Consider the following 22506-nt stretch of genomic DNA (forward strand, 5'->3'; position numbering starts at 1 on the left):
ACTCACAGTGGAATCCCCAGGAGGGAGGTACTAACATCAACTCTTTCTGAAGGTGGGAAACTGAGGCACAGAGTGGTAGGGAACTTGCTCCTAAGTGGCAGAGCTGGCTCCGAACGCTGCTGGCCTACTCAGAATCCTTGCTCTTGACCTTGCTTCCTTGGGGAATCCTTCAGCCCTTGAACTTTAGGGATCTAAGTTTTCAGCAGGGTCTTGGCAGCAATGACAAGCCCTAGTTAGATGGCAGCGGGGGCCCTTGGAGACACTCGGGAGCCCCCACGTTCCCTTCCATGCCCCTCGTGATGCATGCTGCCACTTTGCCTTCCCGGCATCCCTCAGACTCCTGGACAAGCGAGCCATGAGGTGAATGGGGAGGGGAAGGGGCCACGCTCTGTTTGCCAGAACACTGTGACCTTTTGTGTCTCGCCAGCGTGACAAGGGCACTGCAGGAAGCCTGCCTGCCCTTTGCCTTTGCAGGCTCAGACGGGGCATGGGAAACGCTGGCCCGTCCGCAGGCGTGACTGCCAGCCTTCCTCCTTTCCCAGCCAAGTGCAGTGGGAGGATTGGGCAAGCCACCCATCCAGTTGATTGGTTTGGGTGTGTCCCAGCCTATTGCAGCTGTCAGAAGGGATCCCCGAGAAATGCTCACCCTCCTGCAAGCGCCGGTGGCCCAAAGGCCTGTGTGAGGCTAGCTCCTGAGCCAAGCCTCGGGGCCAGCTGCTGGTCTCAGGGGAGGTCAGTGCATCAGGCCTCTAGCTGGGGGCCTCCATTCTTTGCTCACATGTGGGGAGCCAGGCCACTTCCCCAGGAGCCTGTCTAAGGACAGTCATAAACCTGCAGTGGTGGCTCATGTCCATTCTGTGACAGCCAGGAAATACCAATTGGAATCGGGCCGCATGTTGAGGTCCCAGCCAGCCCCTTCCGAAGCCAGGAGAAAGGGCAGAGGAAGTGGCATGGCTTAGGAGAAGCCCCTGCTTCCTGCTGCTCTGTGCCAGGGCCGTGGCCATCCTGGGGAGAGTTCCCTCCTCCACAATGGTCGCACTGTGTGCCCTTCCAGTGAATTTCCCAAGTCAGGACATGGCAGTGCCCGGGGAGGGGATCAGGTGTGTGCACACGGAACCTGGTCAGAAGGGCCTTTGTGGGGCGGGTGTTACTGTTTTCATGGGTGCAGCAAAGGGTGGATCAACCAGCTGCATGTGGTAAATTGTTATTTACAGCTTCTGAGCTTTAAAAGAAGAGCTTCCCCAGAATCTGTCCTGCTTCCAGACCTGCAGCGTCATGAGGGTTGTGGTGACTCTGGTGTCCCTGCTCCTCCTGGGTGCCCGGGCCCAACACGAGTGGTCCTATTCAGGTAAGCCGGCACCCCCACGGGGTTTCCTAGGTTCGCCCCACACTGAGGAAGGGAGTCCCCCTTCTTGAGGATGGCAGCCACACCAGGCAGTTCAGGGCTGGATGCGCGGGAGCCTACCCACCTCTGGGTGGTTCCTCCGGTGGGTCTCCTCCCTGTGGAGGAGATGCTGCCTTCTCCTGTCGCCCAGTGAATGGAGAACAAAGTGACCTTAAACTTCCTTGAAGAAAAAGAGGAAATAACTTCCCCCAGCAGCAGCAGCCCCTGGTGCACTGTAGGCTCTGGGCTTTGAAGCCTTTTCCACCCATGGACTTAGGGGGTCGGAGAGCCCCCTCCTGTCTCTGATCGTGAAAGCTTGTGCTTCATTGGTCTGCGAAAGTGGAAGAGGAAGCTCTCAGAAAGGACCCCCCTGTCCCCACAGAGGGCACTGCAGGTTACTGAGAGCTCCCACCTCGGGGGAGAAGGCCTCCAGGCGGCCAAACAAGATCAAAAATATGAGATTTAGAGTCTTGGCATCTGGCGTAGGTTCTGGCCCACAGGTGAGCCAAACAAAGGAAGCCCATGTCCTTGGGGTTGTGGACACTGGATCCCCTTCATGTGGCCTCCTGAGGCCTCCCGACTGCATCCCCGTTTTCTGTACTGAGCCAGGGAGTGGGGCCCGGGAGGCGGGCAGCTGCTGCTGGCGCAGGAGGCAGAAGCAGCAGGAGTCTGCTCTGCACCGTCCACCTGCCCCCCGGTGACAGGGTCAGACCGTCCAGGGATGTTGAGTCCTTTTGTTTGGGACAAGGACAACAGAATCAGGAACATTCTAGAGGAGCTCATAGAGTGGAGCTTCAGAGGGCCAGCTCCAACCCACCACCCTGACCTGAGAGGGGATCCCAAGTACCTGCCTTGAGGACGATGGGCTTCCTGATTCACCTGACGGTGGCCCTAGGAACAGTTCAGAGGTGCAGGAAGAGGGAGGAGTCCATGATAGGGATCGTCACCTCCACCCCCCCAGCTCAGCCAGCTTCTGTGAGCATGGGAGTAGATTTTAAGGGCTGTGTAGGAATACTTGTGGCTGTCCCAGTACTGCCAGGAGCCCAGGATTAGGCTTCAAGAAGCCTGTGCTAGAGTTTTCTGCTTCCGTCTCAGCATCTTGCCTCTAGGAAAAAAATTGCTTTGGGGGTGTTTTTTTTTTGTTTTTTTTTTTTAATTTTATCTTTTCTTTTTTGGTGCTGGGGGTAGAACCCAGGGTTTCCTGCATGTGAGGCGAGTGCTTTACCACTGAGCTACATCCCAGCCCTAGGACAGAATTGTTCAAAAATAGTTTTGAATTATTAAATAGTGAAGAACAGAGAAGTAAACTTTTCTATTGATTGCAAACCACGAAGGCCCCAACACAAACAGCATTTTTAGAACAAGTGACACACAAAACCACACCACTCTTCCCTAAAGGGGGAAGGCGAGGTTGGATCCTCCATTGTAAATTGTAAGTGAAGCAAAGACCCTCAGTTCTTTGGGGGCTAAATCGTCTGTAATAACAACTGGTCTTCATTACTCTGGCCATGATGATGATGATGATGGTTAGATGAGCCCGGGGGCTCTAGCGCAGAGCTATAATCCCTATCCCTTTTTAGTTTTCATTTTCAGACAAGTTCTTGCTTAGTTGCAAACATGCGATCCTCCTGGCAGTCCTCCTGCCTCAGCCTCCCTCGTCTCTGGGATTACAGGTGTGCACCACTGCCCCTGGCTCCCTGTGATTGTTAACCATCTCCAAAAAGACAACTTTCCTTACTCTGATTTTTTTTTTTTTTTTTTTTTTTTTTGTGTGTGTGTGTGAGGTTGTTGACGAGACTGGTCTCCTGGGCTCAGCCATTCTCCTACCCAAGCTCCTGAGTATCTGGGATTACAAGCACATGCCACCACACTGGGCTTTACATGTTTTTAAGCGAGCTGTGCCAGGCCCTTGAACCAGACGCTTCCTTAGATGACCTGAATCTGGGGTGTAGTCAGGTGGTCCTGACCATCCTGGGGGCCCATAAAAGGGTGTGGAACATGGAAGGTGGCAGAGTGGGGTTCTCATAGCGTGGGGAGCGGGGGGCTTGGAAGGAACTGTGCCACTCAGAGGGACCCAGGAGAAGTCGGGTAGTGATCCCAGCCGGGTTCCTCCCGTGCATTTATCAGACGCAAATACCGCAAAGGAGCAGGAAAGTGGCTCTGCGGAAAAGACGGTCAACGTTTTTAAAATACCAAGTCGTGTGTCCAGAGCTGGTGGTTGCAATAGTGAGAGGTTAGCCTCCAAGTCCCCCCAAAACCAAGTCCTTGGAGGTGACTCAGACCCCTCCCCCTCGGGTCTCCTGGCGGAGGTCTGTTTCTGCTTGCCTTGTGGGGTCCCCCTCGGGAGGCCCAGGCAGCTGGCCTGGCAAGGTGCTGCTGGGGGCTCCGTCTCTTGAACCCATTCTCTCCTGCCTCAGAGGGGGGACTGGAAGAGGACCTCTGGCCGCAGGAGTACCCGGCCTGCGGGGGACACAGGCAGTCGCCCATTGACCTGCAGCAGAATAAGGTGCGCTTCAACCCGGCTTTGAAGGCGCTGAACCTGACGGGCTACCAGGAGGACCGCGGGGATGAGTTTACCATGATCAACAATGGCCACACAGGTAAGGGCGGGGAAGCCGCGGCCTGCAGCTGCCCTGGCAGGTGGAAGGCAGAAGGGGCCTCCTGACACACACACCTGCCAGGAGTGACCCACGGAGGGACCGGGAAGGCAGCTCAGTGCTGGAGGCCTGGGACATGAGGGTTGGCAGTGCCAAGGGAAGTCGGAACCCGGTGACTCTTCTGGAGCCCTGCAGCTACTGCCTCCAAGCCCGATTCCCTGATGGCCTCGTCATTCCCCATTGTTGTCACCAGAACACACTGTCACCCAACCGGAAGAGCCAGGTGGGGCCAACAGTGGTGCTGGAGCCACACTCCTGCCTGTGCCCTGCTCGCCCACTTTTCTATCTCGAGTCTGATGAGCACAAAGCTCCCGAGCCCTGTGTCTCTCAGAGCTTTGGAACAGACCTCTCATCTCTGCTCCCTGTTGGGAAGCGGGTGAAGGGCGGCGGGAGAGCTGGGTCTCGGGGCGTCTGCTCCAGGGGTCCTTTCCAGGCAGCCGTCAGACCCGCGCTGTGCTTGGCAGGGTGTCCTCCTGAGCCTTATGTCAGCCCCAGGAAGGGGCGTATTTGGTGGGAAATCTGAGAACCAGGAGGTCAGGTTCACTCCCGGTCACATAGTCTCTGAGGGCTGAGTGGCCCCGAAGCCCAGATGTTTGATTGCTCAGTCACGTCCTCCTCCGCATCTCCACCTGGGTTCGAGGTTGGGCCATTTCACCTACACACAGGTGTGTATTGCACAATTGAGAAAATAAAAGCAGTTGTCCTTATGGGGCCAGCAAGAGTAATAAATGGGGAATGAAGTCGTATCTGTACCGTGGCCTCAGGTACATGTGACTGGGGTCGCTGAAATCTATGGATAACTAATGGCAACTTTTGTGTGTGTGCGTTGGGGACTGAACCAAGGACCTTGTGCATGCGAGGCAGGCGCTCTGCCACTGAGCTACAATTGCTTTCTTTCTTTTTTATTTTAAGAGACAGTCTGACCTCACACTACTGGGCTCAAGACATCCTTCTGCCTTGGCCTCCTGAGTAGCTGGGACTACAGGGGGTACACCAACACACTTGGCACCCCTGTATTTTTGATGTGCAGTATTTTGAAGGATTTTTAGAAATTTATCTTTTGAATCTATTTGGTTATATTCATTACAATTAATTATAACTTTTCAGCAAGCTCCAGGCACATTCAGGAATTCTACCGAAGAAAAATCCTAACCTACAAATATCAAATCTAATGAACTTTTGATGAATGCTAAGTTTGCTGATACGTTAACATGATGAAATTAAACATTTGTTAGTTGTGACTTAAATTATCATTGTTTCACATTATCATCTACTTTTTTTTTTTTTTTTTTTTTTTTTAAATTTTTAATATTTATTTATTATTTCTTAGTTCTCGGCAGACACAACATCTTCGTTTGTATGTGGTGCTGAGGATCGAACCTGGGCCGCACGCATGCCAGGCGAGCGCGCTACCGCTTGAGCCACATCCCCAGCATCATCTACTTTTTACTAAACTATTTTTTGGAATTGAGGAGCAAGTACAGAGAGTTCTTTCTTCTCTCTTTTTTATTTTGGTATGGGGGATTGAACCCAGGGGTGCTCTGTTACTGAGCTACACCCCCAGGCCTTTTTTATTTGAGACAGGGTGTCACTTAGTGGCTGAGGCTGGCCTTAGACTTGTCATCCTCCTGCCTCAGCTTTCCAGGTGACTGGGACTGCAGGCGTGCATCACCACATCCAGCTCATCCCTCTTTCTCTTAACCTCTGACAACCACTGACCTTTTTACTGTCACATAGTTCTGCCTTTTGCAGAAGGTCGCATTGCAGTCGGAGTCATGCAGTATATGGCCTTGCAAATTGGCTTCTTGGACTTAGTTTCATGTATTGGGAGCCCATTTCCTTTAGCACCGAATAACATTCCCTTGTCTAGATGTACCATTTTTCCTGTATCCATTCACCTATCAGAGACATCTCACTTACTCCCAAGTCTAGTCAGTTATTAATAAAGCTCTGCTATAAAATCTAATGCTGGTTTCTGTGTGGGTGCAAGCTTCCAGCTCACATGGGCAAATACCAAGGCACGTGGTTGCAGGATGACAAGGGCAGAGCTTGTTCAGCTTTGTCAGAAGCCCCCTCTGCTTCTGGTGGGCATAATGGCGTATCCTAGCTGGGCTCATTTACAGTTCCCCGACGACAAGTGGACTCGAGCAGCTTTCATGTGCACATTTACCATCTGCACATCTTCTTTGATGAGGTGTCTGCTCAGGGCTTTTGTCCATTATTCAATCAGGTTATTCATTTTCTCCTCGTTGAGTTCTAGGGGTTCTGTGTGTACATTTTGGATGATAACCCTTTACCAGATATGTTTGTAAAGACTTTCTCCTGGTCCGTGGCTTTTTGCTCTCTAGCCAGTGGCTTTTGCAGAGCAGAAGTTTTAAAATTTAATAGAATCTGGTTCATCAATAATTTATTTCATAGACGGTGCCTTTGGTGTAGTGTATTTAAAATGTCACCTCAGGTTTGGGGTACAGCTCAATGGTAGAGCACTTGCCTAGCATGTGTGAGGCCCTGAGTTCCATCCCCCGCACTTAAAAATAAGTCAACACCATTCTCCATATCACCTGAATTTCTTCCTGAGCGTTTTTTAGTTTTGCATTTTACATTTAGGTGTATGGAACATTCTGAGTTGATTTTGGGGAAAGGTGTAAGGTCTGTGTCTAGTTTTCTTTTTTAAAGCAGATGTCTAGTTGCACAGTAGAATTTGTTGAAAAGACTATCTTTGCTGTGTTGTCTTGTAGTCCTTTTACTTCTTTGTTAAAGATAAATTGATTAAAGCTAAGTAGGATGTGCACAACTGCAGTCCCAGCTACCTGGGAGGCTGAGGTGGGAGAATGACTTGAGCCCAGGCCAGAAAGAGGCTCCATTTCAAAAAGAAAAAAGAAAGAAATCAGTTGTTGGGATTGTCTATTCTTTTAACAGGACACTGACCTGATTACTATAGATTTCTAGTAAGTCCTAAAGTTAGATAATGTCAATACTCCAGTTGTTTTTCTCTTTTAATATTCTGTTGGCTCTCCTGGATATTTTGCCTCACCATATAAACCTTAGAATCAGTTTTCCAATGTCCATAAAATAACTTGCTAGGATTTTGGTTTGCTTTGCTTTGAATCTATAGATCAAGTTGGGAAGAACTGAAACAATATTGATTCTTCCTGTCCATGAACATGGAATATCTACTGACTTCTTTCATCAGAGTTTTGTGGTTTTCCTCATATAGATCTTGATCCTATTTTGTTAGACTTTTTTTTTGTCTGATGAGAGTTCAGTTAAATTCGTTCCCCATGAAGAGGGGAGTCTCCTCCTCTGGAAGCTGAGTCCTTCTGCAGAACCTAGAAGGTTTAGCAAGTTAGTTTTTGGGGATGGATATGTCTGCCCCATCTTTTTATCGATGCAGCCCCAAGCTGGCTCAGAATCACCGCTCCTCCCCGGGCCTGTGCAGGCCTCTCAGTGGAACGTCAGCCCTGAGGCAGTCTGTCTCCTGGGAACTGCGATTTGGGGAAACATAATTTTCAGGATCTCTTATCACTCGTGTGGGGCCAACTGGGTGTCATCTAGAAGCTCTGGCCTGGTCCTCGGCTCCCTGGTCCCGTCTGCTCTCAACATTGCTGACTTCACCTCCTTTTAAAGATTTCCATTCTTTTCTTGTGAATATTGATTTTGAGTCTGGCTAAGTTTTGAGCTCTAAACACAAGGCACCTGCTCTGCTGAGGACCCATTAAAATCCTTAAATTAAATTCCTGTATCTCAGCGCATCGCACACGATGAATTTAATCAGTGCTCCCAGCTCCTTTAGATGAGAAGGAGCAAGGGGCATCTCATCCAGGCATCTCAAACCACTAATGTTTGCTTTCTTTCTTTCTTTTTTTTTTTTTTTTTTGAGAGAGAGAGAGAGAGAGAGAGAGAGAGAGAGAGAGATTTTTTAATATTTATTTTTTAGTTTTCGGCGGACACAACATCTTTGTTTGTATGTGGTGCTGAGGATCGAACCAGCCCAGGAGATGCACACATGCAAGGCGAGCGCGCTACTGCTTGAGCCACATCCCCAGCCCAATGTTTGCTTTTTAAGAAGGTTTTCTCCTGGGCTTGAGTTGTGGCTCAGTGGTAGAGCGCTCGCCTAGCATGTATGAGGCCCTGGGTTCGTTCCTCGGCACCACATATAAATAAATAAATAAAGGTATTGTGTCCAACTAAAAAATAAATATTAAAAAAAGGGGGGGGGCTGTGGCTCAGAGGTAGAGCGCTCGCCTACCGTGTGTGAGGCACTGGGGTTGATCCTCAGCACCACATAAAAATAAAATGAAGATATTGTGTCCATCTATAATTAAAAAAAAAAAAAGACTTACTCCTTTATAGCCACCTTCACTGACTTCAAATAGCAAGACCTGGCCAACAGGATGGACGCCCCTGCCCCTTCCAAGTCCCGAATCACATCCTAACATATTTTCCTCAGTCTCTCTCTGGACTTTGCATTTCAAAAGATGACATTTTTCCCCAAGGTCCCAGCCCAGGAGATGAACAACTGTAGCTATCGAAGGGAGTGGCCTCCCCACAGGAAGTGCAGGAGGAGAGGCAAGAGGAAGCTGGAAGAACCATTTATTTTTGCCACTGGCCAGAGCCTAACATTTTAGTGCATCCATTGATAGTTACAGTCCCATCAAACCCCACAGGGATGCAGGGCTTGCTGGGGAACTTGGTCTCCTATCTTCTGAAGACAAACTGAGCCACATCTTGGCGACTGTGGTTGGGGATGGGGCTCTAGTTCTCCGCCCAGCTCTGCTCCTGCCTGTGGAACTGTGTGACCCTGAGCATGTTTCCCACTCCCTGGTCCATGCAGCAGGGATGCCCCTGACCCCCGAGTCGAGCGGGCCCTTAGCTGGGCTAACTCGAGAAGGCTGAGTGAGGTGAGCATTTCAATGTGTCATGAAGAAGGGCATCGTCTCAACTTGGCCTTGTAAACAGCCCTCACCTGGGTGGTAAAGTTAACCAAGGCAGCCCTCGGAGGCCCCACTTCCTACTCCTACATCTGCAAATTTCAAAACTGGCTGGAGGCAGAGAATGGAATTCTGGTTTCCACACCCATCAGCCATATTTTGGGGGTGGCTTTCCCTTCTCCAGGACCAAGGAGCTGGACCTGCCTCTGCCTGGGTCCTGCCTGTGACCTGCTGGTTCTGGGTGGAAGGTGTCCTGGCCATCTGGACCTCACCCTCTGTCCTGCGTGCCACTGCCCCTCCTCTTTGGGGACCCCTCTCCTAGCACTCTAAGCTGTGTGTGCCCCTGGCTGGTCCTGGGTGGGAAGAGCTGCCTAACCTGAAGGCTGAGCTGCCCACGCCCACCTGCCCTGCTCCCTGCCCTGTGTTGTGTCTTCCAGTGCAGATCAACCTGCCTCCTACCATGCGCATGATGGCCCCTGATGGCACTGAGTACATCGCCAAGCAGATGCACTACCACTGGGGTGGTGGGTCCTCAGAGGTCAGCGGCTCCGAGCACACCATTGACGGGATCAGACATGTGATTGAGGTGTGTGAAGACCCCGGGGTCAGTCCTCTGGCCTTCAAGCTCCTTGGTCTTTTTTTTTTTTTTTTTTAACTAAAATAGCCAAACAGACCATGTGCAATGGTGACAGTAAGTCACTCTGTGGTCGCGTTTCTTTTGCATTCATTCAGCAACTCTTGATTGACTACAGGGAGCTCCCGCAGGGTCCCTGCCCTCACTGTCTTGCAGCCTGGAGTTGGCAGCCCTCCGGGTGGGGCCAGCTCTGTTTCAGCTGGATTTCTCCACATGAGGGACTCTCTTCTTGGCCTAGATTCATCCTCAGGATGATTGCAGTGGCCTCCTGGGACAAGAGGGTTAATCTGCTCCTTCTAATTTCTCCAGATACCTCAGGAGGACCCAGGGTGCTTCCTCACAAGGTCCCTCTAGCTTGTGCCCACTTATTTCCCTGGAGGGAGGGGGTCAGGGACATGCCCTCTGGCTGCCCTCTTCCCAGAGCCCTCCTGTGCTTTTTCCGTTCCTGCAGAAATCTCTGGTCTTCCTAGATGGGGCTCATAGTGCAGATGGTAGGAGAGGAGGGCAGGCTGGTTTGTGCAGGACAGTGTGCGGTCTCAGACGGAGCATCTCTCTCTGTCCTCTTCCCGTGTTGGAAACCTGAAGTGTTTGAAGTCGGTGTGAACTGCCCTTGACTGGCCTGTCTTCCTCCCACAGATCCACGTTGTCCACTACAACGCGAAATACGACAGCTACGACATAGCCAAGGACGCGTCCGACGGTCTGGCCGTCCTAGCAGCCTTTGTGGAGGTAGGCAGGGGACTCTGGAAGATGGGTCTGTCTGGCTGTCACCGGCTGTGGTCCAGGCAGCGGGTGTCGGGTGAGGGGCGTCCTCAGCCCAGTCTTCATTCTCTCCTGGGCTCTCAGTCCTGGAAGGCCTGGCTCAAGGCCAGATGGGCCGTTTTTCCAGCCCCGGCTTACTCCTTCTATGCGTCAACTCGGGGGCCTTAGAGAACTGGGACAAGACGGCCTAAAAGACCCAGAGTCTACAGAAGGGTCGACTGGACACACACTGGTTGGAAGCCTCCAGCCCAACCAGTCGGGGCAGTCCCTCTGCGTTCCTAAGAAAGTCCAGAGGTGGGGTGTTAGGGCCAGGTGGCCGGAAGTGGTCAGGAATCGAATTCCCCCAAAGTAACTATTAAATTGGACAAAGCTGTGAAAACCAAACCCAGTGCTTTCCACAGCATCACAAAACAACAACAACAACAACAACAACAACAATAACAAATCCCAGAAAACAAAAAAGTACCAAGACACTCAGTCACCTCAGTCCTCTGGAAATGGGCCACAGACAGACAAGAAATTTAGGCATCTATTCATGGAAATCCGTTGGCATTTTAAGTCAGGACCGTAAGGTCTGTGGACTTCTCAGTGGGGGCTGTCCCATCCCCACGGCCAGCCAGGTGGCCTTATCAAGGCCCGTCAGGGAAACCAGCAGTTCCACTGCCTGGATTGGAGCAGAGAGTTGAAACCCCTGCCCAGGAGCACCGCAGCGGTCCCGGGTGGAGCAGAGCCAGTCAGAAATGTACAGGGGACACCTGTGAGTGAGAGACACAGAGGCAACACAAGAGCGCACCAGGGCCTGCTGGAAATTAGAAACTGAAGCCCTCGCGGGGGCTGACGAACTCTGTCGTCTCAGCCCGCTGCGGTGTAGCCAGCCGGGGTGGAGTCTCAGGGCTCAAGGGGCTGAGCACGACCTCTGCCTGGATCCTTTACTGGCCATGAGCGCCTGCTGCTCCTAGGTGGCTCCCAGAAATAAAACTAATATTTAAAAGATGAGCAGAGACGCCACTGCCCTACACTGCTGGGGAGTGGTGTATTGCAGATTCAGCTCCGGCAGATTACTGCACACACACACACACACACACACACACACACATTCACACACACATACATACACTCACACTCACACACACACTCACACTCACACATACATACACATTCACACACACGCACACACTCACACTCACACACACACACTCACACATACTCACACACACATTCACACACACTCACACACACTCACACACTCACACAATCACACACACATTCACACATACTCACACACACACATACATACACATTCACACACACGCACACACTCACACTCACACACACACACTCACACATACTCACACACACATTCACACACACTCACACACTCACACAATCACACACACATTCACACATACTCACACACACACACGGACACACACACATACATACACATTCACACACACGCACACACACATACTCACACACACACACTCACACACACTCACACACTCACACACACACTCACACATACATACACATTCACACACACTCACACAATCACACACACATTCACACACATTCACACACAGACACACACACATACATACACATTCACACACACGCACACACACTCACACAATCACACACACATTCACACATACACACACACACATTCACACACACACACTCACACACGGAATAGCTTCAGGGCAATTAACAACAACAAAACACCCATAATTCAGATAATTGCAGCCACATTTTATCTAATATATTCAATTTTCAACAAAAACATTAAAGCTATACAAAGAAATAGGAAAATATAATGTTAAGAGAGAGGGGGGAAACAAAATAATCAATAGAAATGGACTGAGTGGATTCAGAGTAGTTAGTACATAGTACTGTAAAGTAAGTTTATTCAAATAATTAAAGAAAACCACGTTCAAAGAATCGAAGCGAGGGGAAGAGAGACAGCTATATTGGGGTGAATTTGCTGTTTCACTGGAATGAGGTTAGCAGTAGCCTGATGTAGACTGTCATCAATTTGTACACTTTGTCACTAAAGCAAGCAATGAGCAAATTACTAAAAATGGCAAAGAGAAGTGTTTAACAGCCACGTTGTCTGCCCCGACCTTGCCCTCTCCTCTGCTGCCAGCTGGAGAAGCAGACGGTTGGCTCCGAGATGGGGCCCGTGGTGTGGTCCCCACTGTGGCTCACGGCTCTGTCCCTCCCCAGGTCAATGAGTATGCTGAGAACACTTACTACAGCACCTTCATCGCCCACTTGGCCGACATCAGGTACCCAGGTAAGGGGCCCCAGGGGCAGCCTCTGGAGGGAAGAGGAAGGAGGTGTGAGACAGGGGTGGGGGAGGGGAAGGGCGCCTGGGGGAGGCCCATGAGCCCCGCCAAGGAGCCCAGCCTCCAGAGCTGGCTTGTCCCGTGATCTCTGCTCGTGGCTCTGGCAGGGAGCACGTCTGAGACACGGTTCATAAACTCCACGTGTCCATTCCCGTGACTGGCCACATCCTAACTTCAGTGACTCTCACCTCCTGGCCCCATCTGGCAGGGACAATCTTGTTCCCCAGCGGGAGGTGCCCACCCTAGCCCCAAGTTGACATGAGTCTCCAGAGTGGAGCCCCGGCCTGGACACACAGCTCTTCCTACCCCCTGCCTCCAGTCACCGCCCCTTCTCAAGGCCAAACCCTGACCTTGAGCTATGACCATGTCAGCTCTGAAGCCTTGACCTCATCTGCTCTGGCCACCTCCCGGACTCCCAGCTCACTCTGCCTTCAGCCCTCGCCCTCCACCTGCCCCAGTCCTCCAGTCCGTGGGCCTCACGTCCTCTCCTCTCTGCCTAAGAGATGCCACGGCCTTCCCATGATGTCTCCCACAGCCCCCAACACCCCACGCAGACCCCTCCACTCCCTCTGTGACCTCCATGCCATGGACACTCCCCTGGCAAGGCCCAGGACCCTCAGAGCCTGCATCCGGAGCTGGACGTGGCTCTGCGGGAACCGCAGCCACCCACGTGGTAGCCAGGGACACGAGCCAGCGCTACCCAGACCCTGAATCACAGCCCTGAGTCTCCTTCCTGCCTCCTCCTCCCCCCTTCTCCTCCCGCAGCCCCTGGGCTCCTCCAGCTCCTCCTCCAAAGGTGTCTTGTCCTTGGCTTCCCGCTTCCTGGAGAAGGTGGAGCCCTCCCCTCTTCCTGGCCCACCTGCCTCTGGACTGGGCTCCACGTCCGCTCTTCTGTCCCAGTGAATGAAAAGAGCCCCTCCCAGGGGTGCCACCCGCCCCCTCTCGGGGCCCCTCTCAGGCCCTTTCTGCCGCTCTTTCTCCTGCATCGCTCACGTCTCACCCTCCTTCTGCCCAGCACACGGATCTGTAGGTACCTCCCGCTCAGAACTCAAACACAGTCAAGAATCTCTGTACGCCACCAGTCCCTCAGATCCCACCCCTTTTCCAGCTCCCCTTGGAGCAGTGTCCAGTATCTATGTTCCCTTTCCTACAGCCACACCCTAAGATGGCTCCTGCTCCACTGAGCCCTGAGGCCATCCCTGGCGTCTCAGCTACTGGCAATTTTCCTGCTCTGTTCTTACTGCCCCTGCCCCTTCCTCCTCCTCCTCCCCCTCCTCCTCCTTCTCTCCTTCTCCTTCCTCCTCCTTCCTCTCTCTCCTTCCTCCCTCTCCCTCTCCCTCTCCCTCCTCCCTCTCCCTCTCCCTCTCCCTCCTCCCTCTCCCTCTCCCTCCTCCTCTCCCTCTCCCTCCTCCCTCTCCCTCTCCCTCTCCCTCTCCTTCTCCCTCTCCCTCTTACTGGGAATTGAACCCAAAGGCGCTGTACCACTGAGCTGCATCCCAGGCCTTTGTTATTTATCTTGAGACACCATCTCTTCTATTGCCCAGGCTGACTTTGAACTTGTGATCCTCCTGTCTCGGCCTCCTGAGGGGCAGGGATTACAGGCATGTGCCACCGTGCCTCTCTAGCTCTGCTTTCTTGTCCTTCCTCTGGCTCCTGCTCTTAACTACTGGTCTGTCTTCTCTTGGTGACCTCGGTCCCAGGATTTCAGAAACCTCCGTCTTGTCCTCCATGCGGTGACAATGTGGATGAATGCAAGAACATCCGGGCTAATTTCTTCCGTGAACAATGCCAGCAGGAAAAAGCAGGAGCTTGTAGCAACTCTAGCTTTCCCTTGAGGGTGCTGGCCTTCTCTTTCTGCTATCGCTGTGCATGTGTTTCCTCCTCCAGTTAAGGAATCCATTCTGACCAGTGTGCCCCACACGAGCTCTCTCTGAACTCCAGATCACTTTCTTCAGCTGTCTGCTTGATGTTGCCAGGCGGACCTAAGACTTACGCTAGCCACAACTTAACTTTGTATTCCTACCGCCTTCTGGGCCAGTCCCTGAACTGATTCTTTTTGCCATTAAAAGGCATATAACTGCTCAGGGCGAGTGGGACAAGACCCCCCTCAAATTCCTGTTGCTTTGTGGTCTCATGCTGAGCTAAAGGGCTCTGCATATTGCTTTGTTTTGGGGTGCTGAGGATGGAACCCAGGGCCTTGTGCATGCTGGGGCTCTGCTCGACTCCTGAGCTACATCTGCAGCCCCCAGTGTCCTTGACATGAACAGAACAGTGACTGTCCAGGTGCAGTGATGGGTGTGGGCATTGTGGAGGCTTCAGACACCCTGAGGAAGAGCTGGTCTCCTCACCGCACCTGTGGCTGAACCCAGTCCCGTGGCATGGGGCAGGAACCGTTCAGGACCAGATTCCAGCAGCCAGCACCCAGCCGGGCTCTGGCTCTGCTTTCCAGCCTCCACCCACTTCGGCACGACCCCATGCCAAGGGGTTTTGTTCATTCCTTGAGGGCACTTACCCGGAAGACTCAGAGTGTTTAATTCATTTCTCTCGTTTATTGTGACATGTATCCTCTAACAGTGATGACAAGGTGACAGCTACACCCTTGAGTGCTTCCCTGTGGGCTGGTCACTGCCACCACTTTGTGAAGATCATGGTTTTCCACCCTCACACAGTCCTACTGGTTATTCCCTGTTATTCTGTTGCGGTGCTGGGGCTGGAACCAGGCAAGTGCTCTATCCCTGAGCTACACCCCCAGTCAAATCACGCCTTTTTACAGAGAGGAAACAGCTCTTGAGCGAGCACCTGACAAAGGCCACCCAGCCCGGAGGAGGCGTCTGAGTGCATCTGTCCCCAAAGTCTGCTCTTAACCCCTTCCAAAAGCAGTCGCCTGGGAATGTGTCTCCATCACTGGGGTCCACGCTCTGGTGCTGCAGTCAGGACACTTGAACATGGCGTGGCCTGAGCCTGAGCTGTCCACCCAAGGTCCCTCCTGTCCCTTTATTTCCTGTCTTAGGACAAAGAACAATTCTGAGAGGCCTTGACATTCAGGACATGCTGCCCGGGGACCTCTACCACTACTACACCTACGAGGGGTCGCTCACCACTCCCCCCTGCACCGAGAACGTCCACTGGTTTGTGCTGGCGGATTCCGTCAAGCTCTCCAGGTCTCAGGTAACTCCAGGCCTCGCGGGGCTGGTCCTCTGATGGTCACGTTAACACGAGCTCCCGGGACCTCAGCTCGTGCCCACTCCTGGGGCTCCGACGGCATCTGCCAATAGCAGGACTGGAGCCTGATCCCGTCCTGGGAGAGTCGCACATGGTGGCTCATGATAAGAATCCTGGGTCCCTCATGGAGCTTCCATGCCAACAGCAGGAGTTCCTTTACACAGAAGGATTGCTCCACATTTAGTTCTTTATCGTGTTAAAACGGTTGCTTCCTATTTAGACCTTGGAGAACTGCCACTTCCTCAAGGACCACCCCCAGCAAATGTCACTAACCAGCCTGGAAGCTGCCCCCCAGATACCTGATAAAAGCAAATGTAAATTATCTGTAAAAACTAAGTTTAAATCTAGATCTAAGAATTTCCACGAATCAGTAGAATTAGCTCAATTAAAATAAATTACACTTGGGCTGGGGATATGGAGCTCAGTGGTAGAGCACTTACTTAGTGTGTGGAAGGGCTTAGGTTTGATCCCCAGCACTGAAAAAAAAAAAAATCACGAAACACACAGAAAAAGACACTATCAGTGTAGGTCAGCAGAATCAGACCTACAAAGATATCAGTGAAATTATCAGATAATTTATGTTAACATATTTCACACATGTGAAGAAATAAGAAGTTTACATGTGAGGAAAAGATAAAAAACATATAAAATGGCTTACCAGACTTAAAACAGTAGAAGTTGGGTTTTTAAATAGAATGAAAAAAATAGTAACTGAAGTTAACAATCCAGTGGATAAATTTAGCATCATGTTAGATATAGTTCAAGAGAGAGTTAGTAAATTGGAAGGCAGAGCTGAGAACATTATCTAGATTGCTACACTAAAGGGAAAAAAGAGATGGGAACATGAAAAAGAAGTTAAAAAAGACATGAAAATACAGTAGGAAAGTCTAACTGAAATTTTAGGAGAAGGGAGACAAAATAGGAAGAAACAAAACCAACCTGAAGAAACATTGGCTGACAATTTTCCAAAAGAATTAGAGAGGCCAGTGGCAAGGCTCTGGGCCAGCCCTAGTCTTGGCCTGAAGGCGGCCGCAGCAGCTCAACTAAGATGAGGCTTCTGCTGCTTCTCCTGGTGGCGGTGTCTGTGGTAGTCTGGAGCAAGAACCTGGGCTTGCATGCTCAGCAAGAGGTTAAAGATGCAGTATACCACAGGGCCACTGCTCAAGTTCCAGATTTGTATTTCCTGAGGCACAGGCAGGTGTTTGAGGAGTACATGCAGGTTCTTAGTCAGCAGTACCCAGACATCGAATCGAAGTAGAGAATTACCTCCCGCAACCAGTTTAGAGACACATAGCATCTTTCCTGTCAGTCTTCAAACTAGTATTATTAGGCTTAATAATTGCTGGCAAGGATCCTTTCGCTTTCTTTGGAATGCAAGTTCCTAGCATCTGGCAGTGGGGCCAGGAGAACAAGGTCTATGCATGTAGGATGGTTTTCTTCTTAAGCAACCTGATGAGAACCAGTGTATGTCAACAGGGGCATTTGACCATACGTGCCTATGGTCTAAGCTGGAATCTGGTCACCTTCCATCCATGCAATAACTTGTTCAAATTCTTGACAGTGAAATGAAGCTCAGTGTGCACGTGGATTCAATTCCACTTCATTGATCATAGCCTCACTTATCATTAAGGGATCTTTGCAAGAGCAGCGTGACGGACACTGTGAAGGCCTGTACTGAAGACAGCCAGCTGTTAGTACAGCTAGGTGCTTTTTTTGGCAGGCTTGTTGTACCTTTTGGAAAACCTCAATACAAAACAGTTTCTCGGTGCTGGCACGTTCTGGAATTCTGCACATCCTGGAATTCTGCACATCCGTGGAGTGCAGTAATACCAACCAGATTTCCCCCAATCCAGATTCACCCAGTTAATAGTTTGTCTTTTTTTTAACTGTAGACATTAGTACCCTTTTCTTAGTCATATTTAAACAGTAGAAAATTGAGTTACAATTTGATTTTTTAAAGGTGTCTGTTAAACCTTGTGTTTTTATATGAGTCTTTTTTTTTAATAATTAAAAAAAAATCTTTTGGGGAATACAGCTGAAGTTCCCAAATATTTACGAGTTTATCAGTTTGGTCATGTCCAATTTATATCATTTTCAAAAAACCCACAGATTGTGAACAGTGCACTATACAAGATTATGGGGAGAATCTAATATCCAGAGTACTCTACCAATTTGTGTGTGTGTGTGTGTGTGTGTGTGTGTGAGAGATTACCAGACTACTACAAAACCAACTGCTTTTTAAATTCTATTGAGTAGTTCAAGTGTCTTGCCTTGACCAATCTAATGAGTTGATTCACTGGGCCATTCTACTTAATAAAAAATCTAAGCAGATGTCAGTTAAAAAAAAAAGAATTAGAGAACACTAAGATATACATTCAAGAATCGAGAGAAGTCCATTAAACACACACAGGTACAAGAAACCCTACACTGAACACATCACAGAGAAACCACAGAACATCAAGGACAAGTGAAGTATTTAAAATGCCATGAGACAGGAAAAACAGCCACCACGAGGAGAGTCCCACTGGGCCACGGCTGGCTCAGCAGGCAGCGGGGAGGGCAGGAGGGTGCCCTCGCGCTCCCCCACGTGGGAGGGGAGTGAATAGCAACCCAGAGTCAGTCTCTCACGCAGCAAAACGGCCCTTTAGAGTGGACAAAGCTCATATTTTCAGAAAAACAAAGTTGGTCTTGCCACTGATGTTTCTTCGGGTAGTTCTTTCCTTTCTAGTATTTGCGGGATACTCAGAGAAAGACTGAGAGCGTGTGCGGGGGTGGCCGTGGGCCAGCGGGCGGTGGCCCTGGAGCCACGCCTGGCACCGAGCCCCGGGAAGCCCAGCCCTGGTCCGGGCGCTGACGGGCCCTCAGGTTGGCGCAGGGCCGTCCCCGAAACTCAGTGTCCCCCGCAGGTGTGGAAGCTGGAGAACTCCCTGCTGAACTTCCGGAACGAGACCCTGCACAACGACTACCGCAAGACCCAGCCCCTGCACCGCCGCGTGGTGGAGGCCAACTTCCAGTACTTCCCCAACCAGCGTGAGTGGGCGCCCCTGCGCGGGCCCTTCCCGGGATCCCCACTTCCTCCCTCTGTTTTTGGTGGTGGTGGGTGATCCCTGGCAAGGAGGGTCGTCTCCATGCGGGGGGCTCGGAGGAGGTAAGGCCCTGGGGCCGTTTGAGAACAGGAGAGGGACAGGGGTCTTGGCTGGAGGAGGGTGGTTACCATGGCCAGGAGCCCTGCACAAGCGCAGGCTCAGACTTGAAAGACCTCCTGCAGGCCTTTCTCTTCATCTGTCTTACAAACCCACCCTCGGCTCCCTCATCCCCCTCTCAAGGTCGTGAAGTGGGCCGTGGGCTTGGGACCGGGCACCAGATCGCAGGGCGCTGGAGTAGGCCAGAGCTGCCCCTGCTGCCCCCACGGCCCCTCCACCTTCCCTTCTTTGCCTCTTTCTCTGTAAAGCCTGGGAAACTGCCCACACCGACTGATGGTGTTGTCTTTCTAATTTATTTCTGTTAATCCTTCTGGATACCTGTATGTTCTCCAAAGTCTGTTACCTATCCATATTACTCCAGCTTTACAGGTAGCTTTCAAAACTTCAAAATTTCCACTCTTCTGCCCACATACTCACAAATTAAGTCCCACTAGTACTTTTCTTTCCATTTTCCTTTCCTAATTGGTTGATTTGCCTCTCCAATACAAGACTGACAGAGAATAAAACCACAGCAGCTAATAATTATCATTTCTCCTGTATTGTATTCCATAAAACACTTTCTCTTCCCAAAGGACACCCTCTTCCACGGGTCAGTCACTATCAGGCTGAGCAAAGGGAGTTTGGACCCACTGACCTCTCTCTTTGTTACAAATTTGGCCAGATCCCCTGCTTTTCCTGGTAAAATGTTCACTGTTCCTGCCATGGCACCCACAGACCCTGTGGTGTCCCAGATGTCCCGTCTCAGGTGCTCCTTCCACGGGGTCACCCATTCATCCCCACGAGGGGGCTCAGATGCCCTGCATGCCCATCCTAGATGCCCCCAAACTCCATGTCCCATTTGCTGCATGGCCGTTGTGGTCCTCCCTTCTGAGGCTTGATGGTCAGGCTCCTTGCTTCGATTCCCCTTGCTGACAGCCATAGGGTCTGCATCATGGCTCCCTTCTGGTAAGAGGACAGAGGACTGGGCACCATCTTGCTCTGCCTTCCTTAGACTCAGGTTTTTCTGTAGCGGAGACTGGCTCCAGCCGACTCAGTCACAAGACGTGTGATACATGAGAGTTCTGTAGCATTCTGCCTCAGCAGGGCTAAGACAATCAACCCGTCCAGGAACTCTGGGAACTGGCCCCGGGAACTAGGCTCAGAGAACCCCTGTGTGCCCTCAGGCAAGGGCTGCTGGCATCACAGGAGAAACCAAGTTCCAAGGGTATGACCTGCTTCAACCTTGTCACCCTTGGATTCTGGGGGCTTGCAAGCTTAACATCAGACACAGTAAAGACGCGTGAAGCCAGTGACATGGGAATATGGAGAATGTTCTAGGCATCAAAAGTACTTCCCTTAAATACACAGTAGGCGGCCTAGGTGGAGCTCTGGTAGCATGTGGAGCATGCCAGAGGCCCTGGGTTTGATCCCTAGCACAGAGGAGGAGAGAGAGGGAGAGGGAGACAGAGACATGTGGGCAGTGGTGTCTGGATGCTCTGCATTCTGTTTTCTATGACAAATTTCTAAGTTTTGACCTTTCTAAACTAACTCTTCTTTTCTTGAATATATTCTAGGCTCTGAGTTCAGGTTTTACCTAAACGAGATCAACGACAACCTCGAGTACTTGGTAAGAACTTTTGAACAGAGGGAAGTTAAGTCAAGAAACCGGCATTAACCAGCTGGAAGCAAGAGCTAGGGCAGGAATGGTGGACTTTCCCTGTGGACTCCCCCTGCCCTGTCTCTAAGAAACCCTGTGGGTCTGAAGCATGTCTCTTGCTGAGGCACCCATTGAGTTCCTGATCTAAATGCCAGAAACCATCATCCATGAAAGGAAGTGAGATGATTCAAGTGAACAAGGACATATTGGACATAGAAAATTGTTCACTTGTATCTAAATTAGAAACTTCCTTTTAGCATTGATATATAATAAAATATAAAATTTGTAAATTTGTCATTTTATTTATTTTAAAATATATATTTTTTTGTTTTAGGTGGACACAATATCTTTATTTTACATTTAAGTGGTGCTGAGGATCAAACCCAGTGCCTCGTGCATGCCAGGCGAGCGCTCTGCCACTGAGCCACAAATTTGTCATTTAAAAATGTCTCTTTTCTCTTCCTTTGTATCACTTCAAATATCCCTTATTCCAAGGATATTCCAAGGGACACAGAGGAGGGGATAGAGATTAAAAGGTGAGAAAGATTGCCAGGACTAAGATTAGGGAAAAAAATGAGATTTTCATATGATTCTTTAGGCCAGAAAGAAGAACTGATGGAAGACTATGGGAGTCATGTCAAAAGAGACTCCGGGGCTGGGTGTGGTGGTGCCTCTGATTCGAGGGACTCAGGAGGCTGGGGTAGCAGGATCGCAGGTTTGAGGCCAGCCTGAGCAATTTAGAGAGACCCTGTCTCAAAATTACTAAAATAAATAAAAAGGGCTGGGGATATGTCTTGATGGTAGAGTATCCTTGGGTGCAATCCCCAGTAAAAAAATCAAACAAAAAAGCAAGGCACTCGGGCCACCTTGAAGGGGCGGGGCTCCTGAGACAATGTATCCCTGGAAAGCAACAATGTCAGAAGAAGAAACAGGGCTGGAATGGGTGGATGAAAACACCAATGTATCAGTCTCACCAGGCACACATCAGAGCCCTCCAGCGTGGCCCTGAGGCACAAACAAGGGTTGAGATGGCAAAAGGTGCAACTTACGCCGGCCAGGGGGAGAAATAAAGAATATGCACGCGTTTCTGCCCTAGTCAATGCTTTATTCACTCAAATCACTCAATACAATTTCACTCTATAGATTCTTAATCAAGGAAATGACAATCCTTAATGCTAGTCACTGCAAGAGATAGAATCAATTCACAGCAAACAACTCTAGATTAATTCTAAGCACTGCCAACAAAGTGTCAGATCAAAAGTCTCAAGCCTTAGGCTCTAAATCCAGCAGATGCACACTCACTCAGACCTTGGTGATCAGGTCAGGAACCAAGGCAGGCTTCTCCTGGGGTGGAGCTGACGGTTGGTTCAGGAGAGGGTCTTAGGGAGAAGTTGCGGCTCTCACCTGATAAACCCAGCCTAATTCCCTCTTAAGATCAGGAGCCATCTTGTCACAAGTTGTTCTCTGTGAAGTATAGGATTTCTATATAGCCTGGCTGTATTTTGATGTTTTAAACTTGCTTGGAATGCCTGCCCATGCCTTGAAGTCACCCATGCTTGGCTTTCCCTGACCAGATAACAACCCTCTCCAAAACTTTAGTGGCACCTCATAAATTCTGACTTTCCCTGGCCAGATGATGACCTCTCTGAGGCTCTAATGGCACCTCATAATTCTGATGTTGGGGGTCTAAATTTACTCCCTAAGTGCTGAACCAGATAGACCATTAATC

The 22506-nt window shown here is 50.5% G+C and overlaps 1 protein-coding gene and 1 pseudogene across 1 annotated transcript; both read left to right on the forward strand.

Moving 5' to 3' along the window:
• The first annotated feature begins 620 nt into the window (after nucleotides 1–620).
• On the forward strand, nucleotides 621–21067 carry Ca6 (carbonic anhydrase 6). The gene is made up of 9 exons (XM_078025208.1): nucleotides 621–732; nucleotides 1215–1348; nucleotides 3802–3984; nucleotides 9410–9558; nucleotides 10243–10335; nucleotides 12595–12664; nucleotides 15727–15884; nucleotides 18845–18968; nucleotides 20695–21067. Exons 2-9 carry the CDS (start codon nucleotides 1276–1278, stop codon nucleotides 20793–20795), a joined length of 951 nt encoding a protein of 316 aa, XP_077881334.1. The 5' UTR covers nucleotides 621–732; nucleotides 1215–1275; the 3' UTR covers nucleotides 20796–21067.
• On the forward strand, nucleotides 16987–17714 carry LOC144368775 (thioredoxin reductase-like selenoprotein T pseudogene; annotated as a pseudogene).
• Nucleotides 21068–22506: the final 1439 nt, after the last annotated feature.

The sequence above is a fragment of the Ictidomys tridecemlineatus genome, chromosome 11 (genome assembly GCF_052094955.1).
Source record: "Ictidomys tridecemlineatus isolate mIctTri1 chromosome 11, mIctTri1.hap1, whole genome shotgun sequence".
NCBI lineage: Eukaryota > Metazoa > Chordata > Mammalia > Rodentia > Sciuridae > Ictidomys > Ictidomys tridecemlineatus.

Coding starts and splice junctions, on each gene's coding strand:
- Ca6 (XM_078025208.1), top strand. CDS start 1,276: ATGAGGGTTGTGGTGACTCTGGTGTCCCTGCTCCTCCTGGGTGCCCGG. Junction 1,349..3,801: donor ACACGAGTGGTCCTATTCAG/GTAAGCCGGCAC, acceptor CTCCTGCCTCAG/AGGGGGGACTGGAAGAGGAC. Junction 18,969..20,694: donor CCAGTACTTCCCCAACCAGC/GTGAGTGGGCGC, acceptor AATATATTCTAG/GCTCTGAGTTCAGGTTTTAC.